General features: G+C 39.1%; 2 protein-coding genes across 2 annotated transcripts in view; both read right to left on the bottom strand.

The window, feature by feature from the left end:
- The window catches only part of nelfcd (negative elongation factor complex member C/D), an 8,080-nt gene extending 5,815 nt beyond the window's left edge, over positions 1–2,265 (bottom strand). Inside the window, exons 1-5 of the mRNA XM_014002013.1 lie at positions 2,020–2,265; positions 1,456–1,568; positions 1,261–1,370; positions 1,018–1,127; positions 813–920 (exon numbers count right to left, since the gene is read on the bottom strand). Of these exons, the coding sequence (XP_013857467.1) occupies positions 813–920; positions 1,018–1,127; positions 1,261–1,370; positions 1,456–1,568; positions 2,020–2,076 (498 nt within the window). The 5' untranslated portion in view covers positions 2,077–2,265. The remainder of the gene's footprint in view (positions 1–812; positions 921–1,017; positions 1,128–1,260; positions 1,371–1,455; positions 1,569–2,019) is intronic.
- Positions 2,266–3,674: 1,409 nt separating this feature from the next.
- Positions 3,675–20,158, bottom strand: kdm5ba (lysine demethylase 5Ba). Its single transcript, XM_014002012.1, has 27 exons — positions 19,853–20,158; positions 16,004–16,081; positions 15,595–15,717; positions 15,320–15,490; positions 14,102–14,227; positions 13,398–13,491; positions 13,186–13,292; positions 12,903–13,061; positions 12,664–12,783; positions 11,732–11,890; positions 11,291–11,472; positions 11,029–11,191; positions 10,705–10,824; positions 9,786–9,980; positions 9,370–9,551; positions 8,975–9,099; positions 8,709–8,859; positions 8,269–8,389; positions 7,748–8,103; positions 6,779–6,917; positions 6,523–6,702; positions 6,268–6,426; positions 5,615–6,034; positions 5,457–5,547; positions 5,204–5,379; positions 4,805–5,065; positions 3,675–4,709 (listed from the first exon to the last, which is right to left on the bottom strand). Exons 1-27 carry the CDS (start codon positions 20,003–20,005, stop codon positions 4,572–4,574), a joined length of 4,449 nt encoding a protein of 1,482 aa, XP_013857466.1. The 5' UTR covers positions 20,006–20,158; the 3' UTR covers positions 3,675–4,571.
- Positions 20,159–20,629: the final 471 nt, after the last annotated feature.

Below are 20,629 nucleotides of genomic sequence, written 5' to 3'. Positions count from 1 at the left end.
TATATATATAATTCATATGATTTTGAGAGAAACATTTTTGTGGCTCTCATAAAAACTACCATACACACGACAATATTTTTCATTTCAAGACAATAGCCATGTTTACATTGTTTTTTTTATGCACATTTTGAAATATTGCATTAGAAAAAATGAATGGTAACAGCAAAATGCGCTAAGACTTCAATTTTGCAAAAAATGTTTATAAGCTCACTTGAAGTGGTTTTTTGGATTTTGAGAAAAAGATTTAACAGGCAAAATGGGGAGAAGGAAACACATTTGCCAAATAAGTTCTGACGTAGGGAACATTTACCTCACATGGTTGATCAGCTGTTCCWCTGCTGCAGCTGCAGCTGGACCCTTACCCTGTTGGTGTCTTTATAAGATTACCATAACTTGAAGAGAATTGTATTTCTTTTTCTATGTCTCCAGACAGCATGTAGCATCGCCAAAACTAGCTGATATGACAGAATAATTACAACTTTCCCAATAGTAGCAACACGTTTCTGATAACTTCTCTCCATTGTCCTGAGATGTGTCCCTGCGAGTTTGCGACTTTACTTCCTGTTTACKGTTTACTACAGCCATGCGCAAMGTCAACGTTTGACGTAATTACACTTTGCRTAGCCTGGTTGATTCACTCCAAACCGTTTGATAGAAACACGTCTGATTCACATTTCTTTTTTTTTTTGACATTTTAAAAATTCATTCAAAATTTGCATTAAAATTAGATGGAAACATGGCTAATGAAAGAAACACAACTCTTCAACACATTCAAGTCAGGCTCTGCACCACTATGACCAATAATAACACACCTTTACAGTGAAGTTGAGCATCAGGCAGTCGGGGTGAGCTTCTGCAAGCTTATAGAAAAGATCTCGCCATGTTGTGTGAGCTATCATCTGTTCGAGCCAAGCAGGAGTCTAAAAAAAATCATTTACACAAAACGCTGTTTATTTCCCACAACACGTTTGATGTTTGATATTATTTAGATTTGTTATGCATGTTCAGAAATCTCACCTCTCCCTCAACAGTAAATATAGAGTCTGCCTTCTGGGGGTCAAAATGCTTTATGAGGAGACTCTTGAGGTGATTTTCTACTCGCTCTTGGACCTGAGCAGGTTCTACACCTAAAACCAAAACACAGGCACACACACACACACAACTATCACAGATTAGAGAAATGTTTACAGTAGAACTACATACTCATAGACCAGAGAAAATGAAAATGTTAAAATAATAAYTTAATAGTCCATTATTCACCCATCTGGATGAGCCACTCAGCCAGCAGATTAACAGTCTGAGCCACAGCAGAGTAGTTTTCAGACAGAAGTTGGATGACGTGTTCAGGAGAGCCACCTGCTTGAAAATATCTGCAAAACCAGGACTTTTAACCACCTATTTAAGTTTAAACAGTGTTATCGGTCACAAATTGTGTATTTTGAGACGAAACCTCACCTTTTGAGTGTGTTGAATATTGCGGGCTCCATAATGTAATCCCTGCTGGAGAATTTCTGCAGACAGTCCTCCTGGATTTTCCCATCATTCTCTCCATCGTCATAACTGTCCTCCTGAAAGATTCAATGACCCTTTTGTCAGGAGGATTAAATGTCTGTATGTTTAAAGAAACCTACAGTAAAATGCACTGTTGTGGCACCAATGATTTTTCTGAGGAAGACTGATAAGTATGAAAGCTGATTTTACCAGTGACGTTAGMCGATTTTAAGTTATTAAAATGCATCTTAAACTTAGCTCTCAATAAAGGTTTGGTCTTTTGCAGCTGCACACATGTTTAATAGTCATGTTTAAAACAAAACTTCAGTATGACAAAATGTAGCAAACAATTGTATATCACGCAAAGTTAAAAGAATAATTTTCTGAAATGTTGTGACTCGATTAACATAGGTTGACTGGTACAAAATAAATTAACCAGCTGTGTGATCAGTWAATCTGTAGCGCTTGTTAAAGTTSATGCATCCGAGGCTAAYGCTAACAGCTAATGCTAACAAGTCTTGTTCTCACCAGGTTACCGTCCGGGCCTTCCCAGTCACCTGCAGTTCCGTAATACTCCTCGTCCATGATGATGGTGGGGAAAATGAGACACTTAACTTGCTGCAATAACGCAGCTTTAAGTGTTAAATGTTGCAAAGACTTGCTGTACGCCAGCAGATGCTGCGCTGTTTGGACGACTAGCTTCTTGAGCTAGCAAGCTAACAACAACAAGCGGAAAATGACGTGACGTGATCAGTCATGGAGAGTTCAGTCCCTGAGTACAGACTGTCAGGCAGTCAGATAACTTGAATTTATTTTAACCCAAGGAGCAATTTATTCTTTGCAATGAATCAGTAAACTWAAATTTGTGCAGATAGTGCTGCTCAACATGTAGTTTGTTTCTATATGAAACTTTACTATATTTAAACTTTACTTGGTATACTTTTGATAGAATTTCTAATATAAGTAATATACATGTAATACTCAAAAGTGCTTTAAAATGTGAATATTTTAGATTTTTATACGTCTGACTATGTACTAATTAATTAGATAATAAATTGCATACTTTAAGAACATTTTCCCCCAATTTTAAGATAACATACAGCAAAAGTATATAAACTTTAGATTTGTGCTCCTGATGAAGGCTGAGAAACATATAGGCATACTCTGGGGTCCAGCATGAAATTCATTCATTTGGACTACCTTTGATTTCATATTGTTTCACCTTAAAAATGTTTACTTGCCATATTTGGTGACAGAGAGAATCCATGGCGTCTTCATACYGAAACCACTACTTTGTGTCGTTCGTTTACGTTGAGCGCATACCTGCATTTCAAAATCACAAATCAGTTTTACAGCCCAGGATAATCTTTTTGGTTTTGATTTTTTAGTTTGCAATGAGTATCTTTAAAATTTGTATCCAAATAGCAATTTAAAATAATTTAATAATGAAATATTAAACATTAAACATGCTTTTTTGTGTGTTATTGTTGTGCCACCTGTCTTCAGTCTCCTCACAAGTCCCTTTACAGTCATTGTGGGCTTCAWGCCCTGTCAGGGTCCCCTCTGAGTCTCCATTTATTGGGTTATTCTTATTCACCTCCATGCTGGGCTTAGATTTTGAAATATTAAATCATAAATTGATTAAAAATAAAGATCCACCCTCCTCTAAACTGCAAGYTACAATAAAATACAATTTAAAATAAACAAGTGAAATAGTATCAATATATAATAAATCAAATATTTATTTAAAATTGATTTTATCATATGAAATTTCCAAATGTTTCCAATCATTAGATTTTTTCCACTGAGTTTTAACCTTTCAATTTATCTTTTACAAAACAGTTTGCAAAGGATTAATCTTGCTCAATCCTCTCATTTGTAGCTCGCCTTTAAAATTTGTATCCATAAACCCAACAATAGTGATTTAAAATAATTTAATAATGAAATATGAAAAGTGAAACATGCTTTTTTGTGTGTTATTGTTTGGTAGTCATCAGGAGCAGAGCGGGGAAACTTTTCAGCCTGGAAGTTCAATGGCCAAAACCGGCCCAATTTTTGTACATATAAAAAATTAGGCAAAGACGTAGCACTAGCATGTAATATAGTCTGTGGTGTTGTGTATGGTACAAGTTACAGAGCAAACAAACAAATCAATAGGATTTAAAAGGTTTTAAGAGTCCAAGTTTTTGGGAACAAACATTTTATTTAATAATGCAAACTGCAACATATGAATTATATTATTTATCCAAAGGAGCAAGAAAAAGGTCATATACCCGTGGCAAATAAATCACACAGTCTGTGTTATCTAAGTCCAACACAATATTTTCAACCTCAACCATACGGGGAAACTTCACCCAAAAACTACATGTACATTCCTTTGATGTCGGGCAGTTCATTCTCACAGCGCAAAAAAGGAAGTGTAACTTCATATCAAAGCCAGTGAACTGTTAAAGGATCAGGACAAAGTATCAGGTGCAAACCTTTGCACTGGTGGGATCACAGAGCCATTTGTTTTGAGGCGCGCACAAACTCTAACTGTACTGTAAAATATTACAGGATTTGTGAGGTGAGTTTCTTCAGGATTTTTGCTTCAGGAAGGCATCTTATCAAAGTATTTCTACACACAAATATAACTTCAGGTGACAACTGAACCTGAATTAATCTGTTCAGCTATTGCTCAGATAAATAATATTTACTCTACAAGAGAGAAGGAAAGGTAAGTTTCACATTGTTCAGATGCAAGTCGAAGAAAACCAGCTTTCAAATGTCAAATTGACATTTTTTGGTTGAAAAATCCCTGCGCTGTTGGTTTTTCTTAAACCACATCCGCATCCAGTCGTGGAAAGTTTCATAAAGGATTAGTTGTTTAGCTGAAAAAACCATCCGAGTGACAAAAACAGTGACAGAAGTCTTTAGTAACTCTAAGGGAAACAAGGAAGTAGCACCATGTTCACTGAGGGCAAGCCAGAAGGTAAAAAGGAGAAGCCACAGCACACACTGAGTTCATGTGTGCAGTCAAGTGCTGCAGCTTGTAAAAATAAACAATAGACTGCTCATCCTTCAACATCTCTTTTTGGTCTTCATTCCCCTCTGTCGTAGTCTGGCTGTGTGCAGCTTATGCAAACATAGTCCTCTTTCTCTGCTCGCTCTGCAGACAGTCCAACACAAACCTGATGGAACCATTGATTACAGCTGCCGTCACACTGGACCCAATTCACCTGAAACCACAGATAAAAAAGATTGTTCATGAAAAATGAGCAGCTCAGCCAGAAGWATACAGGTAAAGCAGATGTTTTGGACTGAGGAGGAGTACCTCGTCGCCCTCTGGCTCTCTGCACCACGGTGCAGCACACAGTGAGTAGTCCTCCTCTGAGTCTGACAGAGCCGGGTCAGACACTGTGTGCGAGGGGGAACACGTCCTCTTGGACTCTTCGCTCCTTTCTTTGCTTTTCTTGGGCTTCTTCTTACGAGACTTCTTGGCTTTCTCGCTGTGCTGAGAGTCGGAGCTTTCTTTGCGCCGTTTAGTTCTTTTGTTGTGTCCGTTTGCCTCCTTCTTCACGCTGGAAACTCCGTTCTACAGATGATTATCAGAGAAACGCTTGAAGATCTACTTCAATTCTGTTTTTCAGATTGTTGCATGTATTTTTAACCTGCAAAACCCTTTGTGAGCTAAATCAATAAACGGACGTTGGAGCCATAATATGTTGTTTACCTTGTGATGGGGACTCCCTCTCGGAGACGAGTCCGTGTCGCTCCTGTAGGGGGAGCCGCGGGATGGCAGCGGGACGAGTTTGTACAGCAGGTATCTGTACAGCTGCTCTGTCTCAGGCAGCGTRACCTGCAGCAGGAACCCCTCCACCATGAGCTTCTCCAGCTCAGGACCAAGTCCTGCCACAAAAACAGGGTCAGTGTTTTACAAACAAAAACAAACTAAAATTGCTCACAGCAGATTTATAAATGCTGACCTTGGAGTGGAAGTGACTGGTGTTCCGTGTAAAACGATGAACCACTGATTTCCTGAGTCAAATATGAAGACATTCTGGGCCAAACTCTCCCCTGAAACACRAACATGAATTACATTCTTGAGCGATAAATAATCTGCAGTACAACTCTTTCAACTTACCGCCGCCGACACCCTCTCTAGCACTCCGTCTGCGCAGGCCTGTTGAACTCTGTGCTGCCATCGCACCGTCCTCTCGATAAGGAAGCGCAAGGCGTCCCCTTCGGGAAGGCGAACCCGGATCCTCTGCAGCGAGGCCAACAGCGGCAGGACCTTGTCCAGAGGAGGTTTCCGCGAACGCTGACAAAGTGGGCAAAGCCACGCTTGACCGTACTGGAGGTCTGTGGCCGACGGGACGCAGTCGCTGTGGAAAATGTCTCGACAGAGCTCGCACTGAACCATGGCGCCTGAAGGGGCCTTCTGGCAAACACAGACGCTGAGTGCACAAGAGTTTTCAGCAGGTGAAAGTTTGGACTCGTTTGAAGCCCTGAGAGCCAACAGGATGTCCATCTCCCTGTGCCGGACTTCAGAAAGAGTGCTCATCTGTGGAGAGGTCAAACCACACACGACCTGACGTTAATCTAAGCCTTTTACTTCTCTTATAAACCTTTTTTTTTACAGGAGTTCACCTGATAGAACTGATAAAGTAATCATGTTAGACAAACATTTACATRTTCCTCAAGTTTTAATAGTACCTAACAATAATGCAACCAGCAGCAGCCTCGGTATGAGAGCTAAAAGAAGAATAAATTAATGATTAACGTGGTTCAACTTACAGCCGAGGCAGAGTCCTTGCTCTCACACAGCGCTCGCTCCACATCACACACAGACTCCAGCTTTGTGGAAGCCTTTTTACTGAGCTGTGGAGCTTCTTTCATTTTCTTAGATCGGCACTTCTGATGTGCGGATCCTACGTCACACCTTGGGCAGAGGACCTTAAAATAGAAGGAGACCACATCAAATACCTCAACCCACATTTAGACTCCAGGTTTTAAACCCAGTCCCGCTAAAACAATAAAACCTCTGTTCACCTCGAGGAGAGAGAAGGGGAAGTTTTTCAGAAGGAATGTTTTAGCGGCGCTCTCCTTCCAGCTCTGTACGTCACTGATGAGGGCCTCCAGTCGACTCAGAGGCTCCAGTCTGACCGGGATACTCTCTGCTCTGAGAACCAGCTCAGAGAGGCTGTCGAGCACGGGGATACGGCCCCCCAGCTGCAAACAAGTGTAAGGCTTTTAATTTATCGGTCAAAGTCAAACGTCTACATCAGATACCGAAAGGCTACTTTACCTGAAGCATTTCTGCTTCATGAAGCCACTTCTTGGCCTTGGTGACGATGTCCTTCAGCTGCAGACAGYTGGGCAGGTAAGCAGGGATGTTTTCTACTTCTTGCAGCGCATCRTCAAGAGTATCAATGCTGTGATAAGGTCTGTGAAGAAACATGGCATTTAAAGGCTTAATAGAGAGTTTCCAAAAACACTTGTCCCATTAAAAAAAACACATTTCACAAGTGGTACCAATGTAGAAACATTCCCATATAATTTTTTAAGTGTCTAAAAAAGGTTTTTAGAGATAGACAAATAGAAATATTGAGTAAAAGGTTGAATAGACCATTTTGTAGTTAAAAATTGTTACAAATGTGCAAAGTGCACTTGAGTTTGCACATTTTTCGGGAAAACACTAAAGTAGTTTATGGAAACACCACTGGAAATGAACAAATTCAAAATGGTAAATTTACACATTATACAGAGTCGATGTATTTGCTCTAAACGGATTTGTGTTAAACTTTACTTCAGGATCATAGATRATATTTTTCATAAATATGTAAGCTATATAAACACATCTCATCTCTTTTATTTATTTATTTAAACATTAAGCTTCTTGAACTGGGTCCAGGTTTTGTACCAYAAACATGTAAATGTGAGCTGGTATGAAAAATAAAAATCATTGAATCCTATAAATCTGCTTTTTWAACTTGAATTTGCACAATTCCAATGGTGGTGTCACAGCAACCTCAGCATCTTCTCAATTAACCTGTGACTGGAAGAGTTAGGCTATGCTAGGCTAGTACTCATAACTACCAAATGGTCTATTGYTTGAACATGATTGATAAACTGTTACTAGATGCAGTGAACTAGACTTTCACAGTAAACTAGAATCTTATTGTGGAAATATAATCTTGTTTWGTTACTTTAAGTCCACATCTTAATAGAGAGGATGGGAACTCCAATCAAAGCTACAGGAAATGACTTGTTTTACCTGGCATCCATGAGACYGAGCACCCGTTCTTCCCACTGCTCCGACACGGTCAGCAGCTCCTGCAGACGAGCCATGGCCCGCTCTACAGAACTGTGAGGGGCCAGACCCACACCCTGGTCTATCAGCCTCCTCATGGTGTCCAGACAGAGGCTGTCGGGCCTGCTGCTGGCCTGCTGGACGGCCTCCAGCCATCGGGCCTGCTCCAGTCTCTCCCTCAGCAGAGGCAGCTGTGGCAGCTCCACATCCAGCCCCAGACTCACGTCCAGCAGGTCCTGCAGCTCCTGCGGGCTGGGCGACTCATCCGAGAGGAGACGGTCGCTKCGCTGCTGGAAGTCATCCACCCGGGTCAACAGGTCCTGGAGGTCACAACAAAAATTGGAAAATAAAAAACTGGTCATATGTGATCGGACACAAAATACATTTACACATTTGCTAGTAACGAGAACCTTTTATTTTAAGATGAGGAAGTGAAAATCAATGCTTCAACCATTTAAAGACTCATAATAAAATGAGAGTATTACTTTCAGTAAAGGAGCCTGYCGGATGTTACATGGCAGACTTTCCAGCTGCTCAACAAAAGACCTCAGCTCCTCCACCGTCAACTCATTCTGGTTTTGAGACTTTCCTCCACCGGAACGATACCTGAAGCAAAATGAATTCTTATTAACACAACAGGCAACAAAACAAGGTATGTTCATCACATCTACAGCTTAAACAAATAATCTAAACCAACATTTTAAYGGACTCCCAGAGAAATAAGCCCAATCAGAAAGGCTCAAACTAAGAGTCAGTAACAGGAAAACTAAATCTGAGATAAATGATAACCCACATTCACAGAATGGAAGACTGAATATAAACAAAAGCAACAACAAATCAACACAACTAATTAAAACTTTATAAAAGGTTACTGTTCTTATATTACAGGTCAAACAAACAGTGTATCTTAGTGTATTTTTAGTACCTCGTCTGCCTCTTCCCATTTAGAAGCTGCTGCGCCATCACAGCCACCTTATCAGCCTCAGCGATGAGCGTACGCAGCTGATCCAGGTGGCTCGTTTGAGGGAACGCCTTTGATTCTGCTTGTTCCACCAAACCATGAAGCTCCTCCAGACCTGAGCAGACCACAGAACAGAGTCTTAGGAACACATCTAACAAAACCTGAAGGACTAATTGTGTCACCAAACGACAGGGGAAGACAATCCTAAGCAGTGCAGTAATTACATGCACCTTTTCTCTTGGTTCCATTGTTCTCCACGACATCTTGAACGGCACAAAGCCAGTCTTTATAGGACTCGGCACGCAGCTTCACTGATTCCATCAGGGGATACAACTCACCCAGAGTAAATTTGTAACTGCAGGAAAAARCAAATGGAGGCAGTGAACAGTGAGTCATGCAGACAGACATATGTTGGCTTTTAAACTCAAGTTATTTACCAAACACTGGTAAAAGAGCAGAAGTGCATAAAAATGTATTTAAAAAACATGTTTTTCTTGTTTATATAAGATGGCTTCATGTAATGTAATATTATATATATATATATATATATATATATATATATAAAATGCAGAACACTCACAGGTGAGGTGAGTTTGTTCAGTTGTTGTAGTTACTGGAGACTCACCGGAGTGTGAGGTTGCTATGAAAACAGGAGCAGAGGTCCTGGGCGTGGTACAAACAAGCCRTCTTGTCAGGACTGCAAGCACAAGTGATGCCAGACAGGTAGCAGGTGGTCCGACACTTGCAGCACTGGCGCTCCTCATCTGGGAGAACCTCATAATCAACTTGTCGAGACTGCACCACACCCTAGAGACACACACACACAGTCATCAGAGCCACAGAGGAAACATTGGAGTCTAATGTGGCATCTGTGCAAACAATGGCTTAAAGTTTCACATCTAAATCTCCAACATCGTTCTCTAGTTCATGTTACTTGACTGAACATTGAAAATAGTTCATCTTCATTAATAACTTGTCTTATTGACATAGGAAACAATAGTTATTTCTAAACAAATTAATAAAAAAAGATTTGTAACTCACCATTTTATTAATTTTCACTCTTAGCTCTTCTTCCTCTTTAATCATGGTGGTCATGTCCTCCAGCAGCGCAGAGGCCAGGTCAACGTCCATCGTGTCTGCTTTTAGGGCCATGTTACAAACCATCTCATCGTGGGAGAAGACACAGTACCTGCTCAGCTGCCGATAGTGACCCACACAACTACGACCGATGGGCATCTGACAGAAAGATAAACAAATGAGAGTCGCTCAGAACCAAAAGTAATTTAAGAGTAGGGTTGGGCATTGTTTGAATTCGAACCATTCSGGCTCCTCATTTGGATTCCACAGTTCCCAATGATTCCCAATTTCAATTCTTTTTAGAGGCAGGGTCAAAAAGTTTACATGATAGTTTAAAAGAGGTAGCTAGAGTTCTTTCTAGATGAACAGATGTTATGAATTTATTTTTCACACATCAAAACTCATCCATCTGTTTTTCATCTTGTTTTAAGATGATATACTAAGCAAGAGCAGAATGTGTTTGATTATTTATCTTGTTAAGTCTGGAAATGTTTTCCTCATTTCAAGTYTTACCAAGCGCAATTGTCTTACTGCACTTACTGCAGATTATTTCATTTAATTTCACAATTTGAGTCTAAACACCAACTCAAATTGGTGTTCGGCGGCTCAGCTGGGTTTTTTTCTTTGTTGTTGTTGGGCGGCTTCTTCTTCCAATTGGCAGACTGGGTAYTGAAACTAGGTATTSAAATTTAAAAGTACGAACKATTCCAGGAGAATTGAAACATTAGTCCCAGTTCCAATCGAYACTCRAGACTTGATGCCCAACCCTACTTAAGAGCACACAAAAACAGGTCTTGCTTTTTACTCTTGAGGTGCTTAAATCGTAAAACATATGTAGCAGTTCAATCTACTAATCTCTGAACAAGAAGCTCTTCCGTCTTACCCAGTCCATAGTGCAGAAGTTGACTGCTTCAGCGAAGTTGAAGCCCTGGTTGAATCCACTGTGGTAAGCTCTAGGAAACGTGATGACGAACTCACCTGCACACTGATTGGTGCGATAGATCTATAATTGTAAAAAATAAATAAAAAAGATAAGCATATTTCTTAAAATATTTCATGGGTTAAAATGTGGACTGATCACAATGCTTCCTGAAAAAAGTTCATCATTATTTCATATAATGATGAACTAATTTAGCGTGGATTATTTTATTGCCACTGAAATGCTTTTTTTTATGCAGTCATTAGTAAATAAGAGCGAGCAGGTTACCGGGACCCCGTTGTTCATCAGCGTGTTGGGATTCATGATGGTCACCAGCTGGTGAAGGAGGTCTGGCTGCGACTCAAACAGCTCAGGAGCCAACTTCTTCATGACCGACTCCAGGTGCTCTGCAGCATAACCAGGAGCCCCGTACCACGTCTTTGGTTCACCCCTGCACACAGAACAGAAAGATCAAATTAAAAAGTTCCTAGTTTGGAAAAAAAAGCTTCCTTAGCATTATTGATAATGGAGTTTACGCAGGGCACTTTACCAGTGAAGATAGTTGATGGAGTAGCTCCAGTGGTCCTCGATGTGCCAGCAGAAAGAGGAGAAGCACATCCCCACATACAGCCAGGGAACCTTCATCCCACAGATGTCGGCTGTAATGTGAGTCAGGACCGAGGCATCGAGGACCGGCATGTTGTTCAAGTTCCAGCCGCTGGTCAGGTAATGCTGCGAGTCAGAGACAGATAAACACTTTTCACAACCAGCTTAGAAATAGCTTTTTAAATAGAATATATAGAAAAATAACTTATCAGTGTATGTATGTATGTATATACATACATACATTTTAAGAAGCATTTTATATAATCAAAAAAATTGGGTGGGGTGGGGGAATGCTTTTTAAAATGTTTATATGATTATATACTTTAATTGTAAACATTTGCAAAACATTTCAAGCTATAAAGAAAACCTTGTTTTGTTGCATTACCTCATCATCAGAGGAGACTTCAAAATGGCTGTTTCTCACAGGAAAACCACTCCCAAACTCCTTTGAGGCGATGTCTGCACCATATTCCACAGTGACATCTTCCTCGATGGTGCTGACAAGACGCCAGAACTCCTTCTCCACCAGCTCAGTAGGAACCATCTAAAAATAAAAAAGCACAGTGTTAAGCTCAAAACATCGTAAACTTTCTGATTATTTACATTTCTACCAACTCTGTCGTACAGGACTGTGTTGCTGGATAAATTCTCAGTAGTATATCAAGTTAATAATCCCTGATATTAGAAAGAGACATCAAAGCATGTCTTTGTTTCAGACTAAAGACATTCAACGGGTAACAAACAGTCCAGGATCATTTCCCTCAGAGCCACAGAAACATGTCTGTGATTCGAACAGAACATTTCCATGAAATGTGAGATAGATGCTGATAGCAGCATAGTTTAGGTGCACACAACGCTTGATGTTGGTACAACTGTTTTAAATATGAAAGCCGTTTTGGTTGAAATTATGGAAAAGCTTGAAGATTAACTGTTATAGGAAAACATCTTACCTTCAAATAAAATGTAAAAAATGCCCCAAATTAACTACTAAGTCATTTGTGATGTAAATAACGCTGCAATTTGACCAACTTTCTGACCCTGGACTCTTATCTTTTGCTGTTTGTCTACTTGTAGTGCTCTACTTTTGCTTTTCAGCCAAAACAAAGTCAGAACCAAAGTTCACAAGAAAAAAATGTTACACAGACGTACATTTAATTCTCTTGTTTTAAGATCCCACAGAAATCTGTTTGACTGCCTATTTTTTGTGCTTTTATGGGAGGGTGGGACGTGTCTCCCAGAATATCCCACAGCATTTACTGAGTGTAAATGTAAAGACTATAACAGCCCGACAGCAGAAATGAGTTGATGTAAGCTCACATGAACGGGCATGTTGAAATAGTCGGACTTAAAGGAGTCAGCCATGTCTCCAAAAGCCTGGAGGGTGTAGCTCCGGCTGGCTTGCTCAAAGCCAAATGCAACAGCAGGTTTGCCGCATTCCTGCAAAACAAACAAAGAAACAAAGGATGCACACTCCTGTAAGATAGGATAATTGTGCCAGACAAGGTAACGAGACTGCCAGACTTCAGCTCCCTGAGGCCGGAGGTGCAGCAGCTCACCTGAGCCAGGCACTTGGGGCATCTCCAGTCACCTTTAGGGACCTCGTGGAGGGGTGGGATCAGACAGAAGATGTGATAGCTGTCATCACAACCATCACACAGCAGCAGCCGGTCCTCTGCGCTTCCACTTCCACATACCAGGCACATGTATGTGTCCACCTGAGAGGAGAGAATGTAATGACTTTAGCATTATATACACAAATAATCTTTTTTTTTTTACACTTTTTATTTAATGAGATGTAATAAAAATATATATTAACTCCAAACAACATAAACCATTTACTTTATTCACTGCAGGTTTTTCTATTTTATTTAATACATTTTCTTCATATTCAGTTGGATCCATGTGTTCAATGGGCTCCTGTTTCACCTCAGTGACTTCCATTTTCACTGAAAGACAAGGATGAACATTCAGCGGAGGCTTTCAGGAGTCCCTGAAAACAACGCTCTCGTGAAACAACACATTTTCCTTTTTATTTGTAAATGATTTCTCACCAGGTTCTGGTTTGGCCATGTAGGTTCCCATTCTCCTCCTCAGATTGGGACGTGTCTCACGAATTCCTCCAGGTTCACTTTTGAAACAGCCTCTCTGCAGTCAGAGAAAAAAAAATGTTATTTTTTCTTTCTGAAATAGATGAAATTCAAAACATACCCACTCACAAAATAGCAGTAACAAGCAGAAAAGATTCAGATCATAAACCAGTCATTTCTACTTGTTACACATGTGTACAAACACTTGATAAACTAGTCAAAAGACCTTACAGTTTTAATAAACAAGCAGGATGCCCAATTAATTGTTCCCTTTCCATTCATCAGTTTTGCAATGACTGTGGTGAAAAAGCGTAAAACCTGCTTTGTCTACAGCRCTCCTCACTGAGGTTCGGTTTCTTTTGAAGAAGCTTTCATGAAACCAATCTGTGCTCTGTGGAACAGAGCAGCATCAGTGCAGAGTCAGCTGAACCTACCTACAGCTACTGTGGACCTTTCTGATCAGCAGAAGTCAGGTTTAATCTGCAAGACTCATAACTGTAGAAACTGGAAGCTAAGATCATTTTATGTCTTGCCCCAAGTGAGCCAATAAAATAATAAATTCACCAAGTTTTAAGAATTTACACATTTACATTGTCAGCTGTTTGCCACTTAGTTTGTAGAACAAAAATAAAATAAAGTCACATGAACATGCTAGAAAGCACACTCACTTCAGATCTCATTCTCTTAGCGCGGCGAGCGATGCTGCAGGTCTCCTGAGGCTGGACAGACTGACGTTGTGGCAGGTCGTGAGGAGTGTACTCCTTGTCTTTAGTGTCATGAGTCAAAGTGGCTTTCTGCACAAACAAGCAGGTAAAATATCAAAGTCAAACAACACATGGCAAGAGCATAAGAGAACCCAAAACCCTCTCAAAGTTCCCACATATACCAAAAAATAAAAGTTGATTTAAAAAGGAAATATTAATTTTATGAAGCCAAGTGTACCGATTGAACTAACTTCATTTCAACACTCATTCATACAAACTACCACCATTTCTGCATCATTAAGGAAATACAGTCTAGACAAATTAAGATCCTAATCATGTAATTTAATGAAGCGTTTTAAGCAACTGGAAATAATTATTTTCTCAATTTCTCATATGATCTGTTGTGTCCACCAGTTTTATTTTTTGTATTTAGGCTTAAAAACCATAAAGAGAAACTGAAATGTTTATCATCGGGCTCAGCTAGTTTTTAAAAATTCCTATCATGTTCACTTGTGGAGGACACAGTAAAGATGGTGGCTGAAGCTTATCCGCAGTAACACACAACATGGGCTGAAAGACCACACAGAGAGGAAGAAGCCTCTACGCCAAAATCCCAACGTTACGATCACAGTCTCAGAGAAAATTTCTGGGCAGAGCTAAAAAGGCGAGTGAGAGCAAGGTGACCTACAAATCTGACTCAGACCAGTGCTGTCAGGAGGAAAGGGACAAAATTTCAAACAATTATGTGAAAATCTACGAAATGAAACCTGAAATATTTGACCTAAATCAAACAGTTAAAAGGAAATCACAACTTCAACATTCTTAAAAAAAATTGCTAACGTTTGGGCATTTGGCAAATAGACATAATTTTGGGAATCATAACCGATCTAAAACAGGGAAAGTTGAGTCAAACGTGGTTGTGTCTTATAAAAGTGTATGTAAATATACTGTATGTTTTCAACTGTATTCCTAATAGGATTGTTGTACTTTTAAAGATAATGATTTTACAAACGTGTTAAAAGTTTTATTGTTACCTACAACCTGATCAGACCTCAGCATATAGCTTTATAGTGGGGTTGTGATGAACTATGAAGTGKTTCAATAATCACAGCTGTAAGTAATAAGAATGATCACAGAGAATCAACTGAAAAAAAAGAAGAAAAAACAGAYGAAGGGACGTACGGGGAGATTGGCTCCAACTTGGAAAAGGTTATACGGGTAGAGGATCCGCTCATAATGTGCACGCAAATGAGACCCGATGGCTTTGCCAGGAGCAAATCCCATCTTGACCGATATCTTGGTCCAGCGCCGCTCTCTGCAGACGGCATCAAAGCCTCCCTCTTCATTCACCAACTTAAGATTTAAAAAATTATTAGAAAATACAGAAAAAACACGAATGCTTACATGTTCAATTAGCTTTCTGTAGATGTGTACTTATCTAGCTCAGATTTGCAAACCTTGTTCAGTTGGTACAGATCTAAAATCTTTCTTTCAACATGGGGAATCTTCAGAGTGGATCCCTGAAGCTCCCAAAATTTAGCAATTTGATCCAGGAAGTTGAGTTTGACTCTGGTTTGAGCCTAAAAACAAAATGACAAGTCACAGTAATAAACATCATTTTCCTAGAACTAAAACAAATAGTTTTAGAGAAGCTTAGTGAATTTACAATTTTATTTATGACAAAATGTGTTTTATCCTTTTTAAACAAATAAATATACTTTGTGAATTGTAGACATTTTGAAGCTATACATTGATTTAAAAATCACATAAAAATCGAGGAATAAAAACAATCTTGAAATCATAACTTTGACTCAGTTACTGTAATAACACAAGTTGATATTTCTGTTGCATAGTCAGTGAATATACCTCCAGCTCATTAAGCCTTTGTATTCGTGGTGTGAACTTCAGTCTGTCAACATCACATGCAAAAGGTGGCTGCCATTCCTGAGGAAAAACAAATCATGTTATCAATGCGAATGATAACATTTGCAGTGGTCACACTAAAACCAAAACGATTTGCCAATCATGGACAAAAGGTTACTGCAGACATGACTCATTACACTTAAAACTTTCCTGGTGCTAYAATCAATTAATCTTTGTCAAGAAAAACACACGAAAGCAGCCTAATTATCAACCAGGATATCAACCCTTTTAGAATAAACTTGGACGTATAAATTATTTTATTTGCTGCTTAGTGTGTAAAAATACAACAGATATTAAAACACAGATTAATAAGTGGTTCAGTTAATTTAAGTCAAATAATCTAAAGATATCTTGTGATTTCCTCAGCTTGCTTCACGGTACAGATTGCAGTTGTTTTACTGACAATCTGAACATTAAYATCTGTTTTAATGCTTTTCATGTTGATATCAAACAATTCCTTTTCTGCAAGACTTGAGAACCGAGTTGTGGTTTAAGGAATTAACGAATCCAGGAAAGGGTGATGCTGCAGCTCTTTCGGGGAGTGAGAGTTTACAAAAACGAGTGCAAAACAACTAGAGAAAGTCTGTCCTTGAGCACGAAGGGAAATGTGCTTTTCTCACCACAAACACGACGAAAATGAAAAACACTCATAACATTTCATTCTTGGCTAAAGAAGCTGTGATGAGCATTAAAACATATTTCATGAGAAAAAAAATTGACTGAGAAAAAGAAAGCTGAAATAAAAATGTGAGGTTTCATTGCTGCTAATCACACAATTTAACAGGAATTCTTTGAGAAAACAAAGTCGCACAGTTAATGTTTTGGCACATTCAACACAATGTAATGTTATAATGTTATATTATTACTGTATAAAGTAAAAGCTAAGAGAGATTATTTCCACAGATTCAGCAGCAGATTGTTTTGTCTTCTAATGGTTTAGTCTAAAACATCAGGAGAATGTGACTTCAGACAGAAGATTTAAACAAAAAGTCCTGTCAAATCTTGATACATCATTATTTGATTATCATTACTGGACTAAATAAATTACTTATTAGAATGATTACTTAATCCAGGGAGGAAAAATATCAACAATATAAATTTATTGAGTTAGATACACTGRTAGCTTTGCAAACCTATTATATTTCTGCCCTAAATTACTGAAACCTACAAATACACAATAATACAGGTAATGTTTTCTCAATTCACTCTAGTTTGGATGTTTTTTGTTAAGATGCAAAGAAAACATTATTTCAAAGCCATCACTGCTGAGATCCAATTCTTGCTTTGCTTTAATGGAATGGAAATGTGTTAAAATACTTAAATTCTCAAAATATTTTTAATAAATTGGTAATTTTACAATATATAAATAATATTTACAGTGTTGCACCTGTTTGCACATTCTATTCTGACTGTATATGGCGCTCAACTATATTAGTGTCCTATCTGGGAGTTAAGTTTACTCTTCTTTATTTTAGTTCAGTTTAGTTTTATTTCAGTTGTGTGAAGGAAAGTGGAACCACGCTTTTGCTGTGTTTTATGACAATAAATGTCTAATCTTGAATGCCAATTGAAAGAGATCAAATTGTCAGGGTTTTAAGTATTGGTAGTTACTATAGTTTTATACAGTATAAACAAAAATTAATATGAAAATATAATACTTGATTACTTAGTTAATGCAATGCTTCCCCAAGTTGTATAATGTTTTTACAAACAAGATTTGTTAGGTTTGGGTAAACTACACCCTTCCTCTTTAGCCCCCACRTCTTTATTTTTATTTTTTTAATCCCACCGTCCTTAGATTAGTTAAACAAATGTAGGGAAACAAAAGCAGAACAGTCACAAAATAAACGATACAAGCAGAGCTGAACTGGCTCCTCTCCCAAGTATTTTYGACATCAGCAGCTAAGATTAGTGTAGATGTGTTGTTTAGGTTTACACACCAGCAGCCCTCACCTCAGCTCAATACCGCCAATACATCAGGTGACGTTTTAACCCTTCAACACTCCTAAAATATCATGAAATAAACGTGGTGGTAACATTCACAGTCAAAATGTGACCTGTGCAAAACCCTGGAGGAAACTCTCACCACAAACTGAACACTCAGAAATCACTGATAGGAGGGAAAAAAAAAGCTGTGGTGCTATGTTTACTTCCGCTCTGAAAACTCCTTGTGAAGAGAAAACATGAAATAAAAAAAGCTGTGTCCTCTGAGTTATTTAATCTTAAAGAGTAAACGTGTTCCTTTGTTTGATGTTTTTTTATTTTATCATACAAGTTCAAAAATTACATGATTTAAAACCAATTAAAATCTTCAAATTCAGATTGTTCTGAAGTTCTCTCGGGGACATGAAAAGTTTTTATCTAACACTTTTGAAGAAAACCTCTGGCTTGTGCAGACAACTTGTAGATTTAACCATTTATTTACACAAGCTGAGACATGATAAATGTTAACGCACAAGTGAACACAAACCAAAAGGAAGTTTGTACATTTGTTGATAAGCCTTCTTGTTTTATTTTGATTAAATTGTATTTTTGCTATTTAGCTTCAGGACAAACAGGCCATCAGGGGCCAATCTTTGTTCAACCCTTCTGCCAGGTCTTTTGTTTACATGAGCAGAGCTTTTTTTCAGGCCTCAGACGAGCCAACACTGAGCTGACACCCCACCCTCTAGATTCTGATAACAATCCACTTCCTTGTACCCCTTCCCTGTCGTGCAAAGTGGGTTTTTTTTTATCTCCTTCCTAAGTTTATCTGAAGACGGCCATTCACCCTAAAAATGACAGAGAAAACCTGCCACAAAATAACACCATCCACCATTTCTGTCACTGGAATCTGCCCTTTATCTCCAACAGAAGTTAATGCAAGGGCACACCCTTGAATAAGGGACCTGCTGTCTCCCATCATAGAAATGAGGATAAATTCATTTTAATTTGAGTTTTGTTTATTTTGATATTTSTTTTGTCTTTGTTAGTTTTTACATTTCATGAGTCATCATCAGAAAGTCGTGGCAAAAATACCCCCAACTAAATAAAATAAATGTTTGTGACATTACAATAATAAGGAGATTTATTATGATGACATTTTGCATGTGGGTACGAACCCCCAAAACAATAACACCAGAAAATAATGACCACAGCGGTGTTTAAATATAATGCAACCAGGATACAAAGAGACCAGCTCAGTCCATAAGGACCGTGTTGGAGGAACCCTTTTTCTCCATAAACACTTGGTCACCGAGCACGTACAAACTGCAGCTTTAAACAGGCCCAATTCGAGCAGGCTCGGTTCCCCCCCCCACACACACACACACCAATCCGTCACATCCTGCTCAGAAAACTGTGTTTAACATTTAAAACCCTTCCTTTTGTGCGTTAGTCAAATAAGCAGTTCAAACATCTGAGTGAGTCTTTTCAAACTCCAGGAACTGCGACTTCGTTCTGCGCAATTTACATTATTTTTGCGTACAGGCAAACTTCACTGTTTGAATTTCTTCTTTTTTTTAAATTTAATTTTGTTTTAGCTCGTGCTGTAATATTGTGATTACGTTTATTATTTTTGGAGGGTTAATTTTCGTGCAGGACACTAATTTCCCCCTCCTGAAAGGCTCGTCTGAGAGCCGCTGACCGTTGGCTGCCAAATGAACCCACTCCAACTAGTCCACACAGAGCCGCAATCCGCCATGTTGAAACCTGTCTAAAAACACAACTTTGCCTGCTAAATAATCCACAGCGGCCGAGGCCGCCACAACACGCACGGACCCGGGACGAGGGTCACCGTGACGACGTACTCACCGGCGGTGGTCGGATCTTGCAGATACCGGTTTTCTCAGCAATTGGTCGTATTTTGTTGATGTACGCAAAAGGGTCGGCGAATTCCTCCCAGCTGGGCTCAAAAACAGGGCACTCCGGGGGAGGAATGAACTCATTTAGCTGCGGTTGAGTCATTGTTGCATCTTCGGTACGACCCCAGCAGAAGAAAAATATATATAAAATATAAAAAAGGGGCTTCTTCACGCCAGTTATGGCAGCTGCAAATGTTAGTCTTTCAGTTCATGTCCACACTCCACTCATTCAACTCAAAGACGAATTAGTTGGAGACCAGCTTAGTGAGTCGGAGACTGTGCGCGTCCGCTTCGAAAAGTAGACACCAAAGACGTAGTCGTTGTCTAACTCAAAACTAGGCATATATGCTATTTAATTGTAAACACCAATTGTTTAAAAGTATAGTATGTTTTATGAAACAATATAACCTAAAATAAAGTGCGTATTAATCATCGGGAGTTGCGACTCAGAAACGGCGCAATAGTAATTCTATTGTATGTTAAAAAAATGTTAAATGGTTAAACATAAGAGTTTGTTWGCTCATTTTATACACGTAGTTCGACATTTTTGGCTTATTGGTTCCGTGTTTTCTTTACAAACAATTCCCTCTCTGTTAGTGTTTGATACTTTTCTTTCTATGACACGAAGATGCACCGAGTTTCGTGGGGTGACACACGAATGGATAGGTTGTGTTGACGGGCACGACGCCGCCCGGCTGCGCGGAGCGGACAGCCGTATCGAATGCAC

This window comes from Austrofundulus limnaeus, unplaced genomic scaffold, assembly GCF_001266775.1.
Source record: "Austrofundulus limnaeus strain Quisiro unplaced genomic scaffold, Austrofundulus_limnaeus-1.0 Scaffold11, whole genome shotgun sequence".
Lineage (NCBI taxonomy): Eukaryota > Metazoa > Chordata > Actinopteri > Cyprinodontiformes > Rivulidae > Austrofundulus > Austrofundulus limnaeus.
Note: the sequence above shows the minus strand (reverse complement) of the source record. Positions and strands in the feature narration are given on the sequence as shown.